The sequence below is a fragment of the Dendropsophus ebraccatus genome, chromosome 2 (genome assembly GCF_027789765.1).
Source record: "Dendropsophus ebraccatus isolate aDenEbr1 chromosome 2, aDenEbr1.pat, whole genome shotgun sequence".
NCBI classification, from domain to species: Eukaryota; Metazoa; Chordata; class Amphibia; order Anura; family Hylidae; genus Dendropsophus; species Dendropsophus ebraccatus.
Genome location: NC_091455.1, coordinates 214,497,471 through 214,503,534, shown reverse-complemented (window position 1 = coordinate 214,503,534; position 6,064 = coordinate 214,497,471). Strand labels below are relative to the sequence as shown.

At 42.5% G+C, this 6,064-nt stretch overlaps 1 protein-coding gene across 1 annotated transcript in view; it reads right to left on the bottom strand.

The window, feature by feature from the left end:
• ZNF804B (zinc finger protein 804B) overlaps nt 1–5,846 on the bottom strand; it is a 243,455-nt gene extending 237,609 nt beyond the window's left edge. Inside the window, exon 1 of the mRNA XM_069960651.1 lies at nt 5,736–5,846. Coding sequence (XP_069816752.1) covers nt 5,736–5,846 — 111 coding nt within the window. The remainder of the gene's footprint in view (nt 1–5,735) is intronic.
• Nucleotides 5,847–6,064: the final 218 nt, after the last annotated feature.

Sequence of the window (6,064 nt, the reverse complement as noted above, 5' to 3'; positions counted from 1 at the left end):
ACAGATGAAAACGGATGAACACAAATACATTGACTTTTACATCCGTTTTTGATTAAATGGATAAAAAACGGACTGCAGAAACGCATGTATGGCCGATGATAGTCATGGGGGTTAAAGATGGCAAAACTTTTTATTATTTTTATTTAGCTGAATAAGTTTCCGAGCAGCTGTTACACATAACAATGTGAACTCTGCTACATCTAGAAGAATCGCACAGGGCAGGTGGGGCGCTGGACTCTCTGTGTGTAGGACGTGTGCTGGGACATCAGGGGTGAAGCAGGAGGCCATGTACAGGCCGCAGCCATCAGCCCCACATGTCAGATGTTTCCTCTAAGTATTATAACAGCAGCGGTTTCTGCACAGCTGGAAGAGGAGATGGACAGAGCACTATCCACTAGTATCATCCTGCCCAATACATAGGCAGAATATATGCAGTGCCCCCTAGTGGTCACAACTGAAATGGCAGCATCTGGGATTTTCTATAGAAGATATTGGGACTAACGGGATACACATAGGTTAAAATAAACACAGCTGAAAGAAGCCAAAAAAACAACAACATATATATATCATTTATTATTTTTTGCTTATATTCTTTGTCCTGCCCATGTGTTCACACAGTCACACATTGGATTGCAAATTGGACAAGTATCAGAAGCCCAATAGCTACTATTCTGACTAATGTTATGTGGTAGCAGTCGTTGTACGTGTGAGCCTTGTCTATTTACTTAGACAATGTATTAATAATTCTATATATATTGTTATGAATGTATTTATTATCTTGCATTTACTTTGTAAAATTGTTAATAAAAATCATTGAACTAGAAGTCCAGTGGTGAGCCTGGTTCCTTTTTTTTTTTTTTTTTTTTTTCTTTGCCCCAGCGTTACAATATTATTACCCCAGTGTCAGTTTATGGGGCTAATTCTTCCTGTACTGTGTAATACTTTGCATTGTATTGTATAGTATGGTCTATTAGTCTCTATAGTATATACTATATGGTCCATCAGTCTCTATAGTATATGCTATATGGTCTATTAGTCTCTATAGTATATGCTATATGGTCTATCAGTCTCTATAGTATATGCTATATGGTCCATCAGTCTCTATATTGTATAGTATGGTCTATCAGTCTCTATAGTATATGCTATATGGTCTATCAGTCTCTATATTGTATAGTATGGTCCATCAGTCTCTATAGTATATGCTATATGGTCCATCAGTCTCTATATTGTATTGTATGGTCCATCAGTCTCTATAGTATATGCTATATGGTCCATCAGTCTCTATATAGTATAGTATGGTCTATCAGTCTCTATATTGTATAGTATGGTCCATCAGTCTCTATAGTATATGCTATATGGTCTATCAGTCTCTATATTGTATAGTATGGTCCATCAGTCTCTATAGTATATGCTATATGGTCTATCAGTCTCTATATTGTATAGTATGGTCCATCAGTCTCTATAGTATATGCTATATGGTCTATCAGTCTCTATATTGTATAGTATGGTCCATCAGTCTCTATAGTATATGCTATATGGTCTATCAGTCTCTATATTGTATAGTATGGTCCATCAGTCTCTATAGTATATGCTATATGGTCTATCAGTCTCTATAGTATATGCTATATGGTCCATCAGTCTCTATATTGTATAGTATGGTCTATCAGTCTCTATAGTATATGCTATATGGTCTATCAGTCTCTATATTGTATAGTATGGTCCATCAGTCTCTATAGTATATGCTATATGGTCCATCAGTCTCTATATAGTATAGTATGGTCTATCAGTCTCTATATTGTATAGTATGGTCCATCAGTCTCTATAGTATATGCTATATGGTCTATCAGTCTCTATATTGTATAGTATGGTCCATCAGTCTCTATAGTATATGCTATATGGTCTATCAGTCTCTATATTGTATAGTATGGTCCATCAGTCTCTATAGTATATGCTATATGGTCTATCAGTCTCTATATTGTATAGTATGGTCCATCAGTCTCTATAGTATATGCTATATGGTCTATCAGTCTCTATATAGTATAGTATGGTCTATCAGTCTCTATATAGTATTGTATAGTCCATCAGTCTCTACAGTACATGCTATATGGTCTATCAGTCTCTATAGTATATGCTATATGGTCCATCAGTCTCTATATAGTATAGTATGGTTTATCAGTCTCTATAGTATATGCTATATGGTCCACCAGTCTCTATCGCTCCCACACAGTCACATGTACCCCGGTCTGGCTCCAGTAACACCTCTCACACCCTCTGATTATAGTGAATTGAGTCTTTGGTGCTGATGGGGTTAAATATTCCTGTTCTTTCTCCTATCTGCAATTTATTAACCTTTAAGGTAACAGAAAATCTTTGCGTCTGTAATGTCACCACCCGCTCGGCCCGCGTACATATTGATTACGCATATTATAAATTTCACCACGGCGAGGGGGGGGGGGGATAATAATCGCCTTCTTTCCCGGTAAATTCCCAGGGACGTCGGTGCCTTCACTTTCCAGCCGGTGACTTCATGAATACAGTAATTATGAATTGATTGAAATTGTATTCTCAGTTGCAATAAGTAACGTTTCCCTGATTAATGACAGATTCTATGGATGCTTCCCAGTAAACAAACTCAGTTTATCTTTAACTCTTTACAGTCAGGCACTTAAAGGGATTTTCCATCTGCAGCACAATGCACAGGCTACTTTATAGATCAATTCTTTATGGTTTTCAAGATCTCTGCTTGCTGAGTTCCTATGGATACGGATGAATGGATACAGATTACAGGTACAGTATAGATATAAGATCACATGACCAGCCGGATTGGAATCCATTGGATGGTCCCAGTAGGTCCCAGTAAATCACAGCAAGCAGAGATCTTCAAAATGGAAAAAAAAAAGTTACTGGAAACTTCTAAAACTTTACATTGTCCAATAACCAAGCTTCATTTGCTGAATCTGCAAAATCCCTTTAAGGGAGGAGAATATCCCAATATAATGTTATTGTAGGGACTGATGATTATGGGTTAGTAGCTGAATCCTCTGGTAGTCTCAGGCATCATCGAGTCACTGCCCGACTGTACTGATGGGCACTGCCACTCTTACCACCCCATATATACACAGTGCCATCTGTATGGAGCTGCCAGTGCATGCTGGGAATTGTAGTTATGCAAAAATGGAATCAATCATTCATAATTCTTCTTTTGCATTAGGGAATTGCTTGTCATGCAATTTCCTAAAATTATTTTTTAAGAGACAGCTTCACTTTTAAGTGCATCCAAATGGTCTTGTATAAGTCATGGAAGAAGCTGAGTGTGCAATGTATTCTGATGATATTAGGATGGGAGCATGGGCGCTGGGCACTGGGCGTTGGGTGCAAGGAGCTGGGTTCTGGGTGCTGCAAGCATGGGAGCTGGGCACTGGGCGGTGGGTGCTGGGCACTAAGTGCTGTCAGCTGGGCACTTGGTGATGGGCGCTTGGCACTGGGCACTGGGTGCTGGGCGCTTGGTGATGGGCAATGGGTGCTGGGCGCTAGGCGGAGGGTGCTGGGTAATGGGCAATGGGGGCTGGGCACTGGGCGATGGGTGCTGGGAGCATGGGGGCTGGGCACTGGGCGATGGGTGCTGGGCGATGGGCACTGGGTGGTGAGGAAGCACCAACATTTTGGTCTTGTAGTTGTATTAGTTGTTACAATGTGATTATATTGCCGCCATAGGTAACCGGTGTAAGATTCCCATCCATTCCTTTAGTTCCCTCCAGTGTTTTAGGCTCCTGTGGGTGAGATCCTTCCCCCGTGCCCAGCCTGTGTTTACTGCCATGCGTCTGTAGGGACATAGGGAACACATAGACTACACTGTGCCATGTGCCTTCCCATCACTATATACTGAGCTCCTAACAGTCCAGCACATGCTGCATTACCCATTCTAGATGGAGCAGAGCTGTGTTTGCTGTGTTTGTCATCTGCCTTTTTGTGGTTGCACCATGATTATTCCATAACCCTCTTTGCAGTCCTATGTAAAACCATTATGATGTCACACGACAGACTCAGCGCCGAGGGAACTATGAAAAAGTATAGGTCCTATGTAAAACCACCAATGGACCGCTGTGATGTGAAAAGACAAACTCAGCTCTGCTACATCTGACTAGTTCTTGGAAAGTATAGGTCCTATCTATGACCACAAAATATAACGGACTCGGCTCTGCTACATGTGAGCGAGATGACCATTAAAAAGTATAGTACCTATGTATGACCATAAACTACTGCGATGTTGCATGACGGACTCGGCCCTGCTACATGTGACCAGGATAACTATTAACAAGTATAAGTCCTATGTATAACCCAAAACTACTGTGATGTTAAATGACGGACTCAACACTGCTAAATCTACCCAAGATAGCAGATGAAAGGTATCGGTCCTATATATACATCCACAGACCACGTGCAGTTCAACAACGGCCTTAGCTCTGCTACATCTTACCGCAACACCTCTTAAAAAGTTTAGGTCCTATGTAAAAGCACTTATAGGCAACTATGATGGGGAATGACAAACTCAGCTCTGCTACATTTCACTAAGAGAGCTCTTAAGAATCAAAGGTCGTACCAAATACCCCAAATAGCCCCTTATGACACGCTCAGCTCTGCTACGTACAGGACTCCCAACCAGTGCATATAATAGGAGGTGAGTCAGTCAGCCGCCATTGAGGTGTAGTGTTTATATAGCAGCTCGCGCCTAATGTGTAGCTTGTGTAGTAAGTAGCTTTAAGGGGGACTCGCGGTAAAGGAGAAGTGGCTGTAAGATTGCCACTTGGAATCTGCAAACGCCGCTACAATTAGTTCTAAGTGGTCACATTACAAGCAAACAAACCGCAGGCTTCGGGGTGAGACCCGCGCCAAAGTTTACTGCAGACAGTCCCATAGTAGAGAATGAGGACCATGATGACGTATGGGGGGGCCGGGGGGCATCAATATATTTATAAACAATTCACAACATTTATTTATTCAAGGCGTCAAATGCGACTACGACAAAGAAAAAGTCACATGGCCGATCTTTCACCTCCAGGGTCATGTGACCTGGCGCACCAATGGTGCCAGCATAAGAAACCATCCAGCACAGAATCATTCTGTTACATTGTATTTCAATAATATTGCAACAATGGTTAACCCCTTCCTGCCGGAGATCAGACATCTGCAGATTTAGGTTAATCTTGGGTTATCTGGTAGACGCCGTAGGCCATTGTATGAAATATGTATTACGCCTGGATTTGGAGTTTGCCCACCATAGGGGACCCCTGGGTAGGGGGGGGGGGGCTATAGGCTGAAAGTTCTCTCTCTGGTCACATAGGAGGCTGCAGAGCATGCGAGGTCCTACCCAGGGCATGCATCTATTAATAATGAGATCCAGGTATCTTCCTGGCAAGTTTCAATGCAGATCAATATGGCAGTAATATCAATGTCTATCGATTGCTGAAGACTGAGAGCATCCTGGCAGACAGCAGGCTTCCTCGCCCAGCTCAGCTTTGGCCATACACGTCCCTTTGTTCCTTCTAAGTTCAACCAACATGGCATCTTGATGCCAACACCAGCCAGGTAGCAAGGTGGGCTCCCCAACCATTGACGCCATACCCGTCAATCAATGCCAATGGGCAGGCAACTTTTTTTTTTGGCGATACAAAAATTGCAACACAACAAAACATACAACATAGCGAGATAGTAATAGAAGGAAAGGATGGCGTTACCGGTAAGGTGGTCCCAGTCTTATGGAGAGGCCCCCTGAAAACTCCTTTAATACTACGAAAGTGCCCATTGCTGAGGTGAGTGGAGCTAATGACAAGGTAGTAGCACGCCATACGTTCCACAGTCTCCCATAGGTGGCTAGATAGGGCATATAGGTGCCAGGTTAGCTAGAAGTGCATGGAGCCCTTTCATCCAGTGCTCAGATTATTGACTGAAGGGAGTCAGCCATGGGCAGCCGCAGCTGGGGAAACCCTTTAAGGTGGTGGTGGTGATGATGATGATGATGGTAGGAGGCTTGGTACTCCCTCCCCCTGGGCAGCACACAATATTG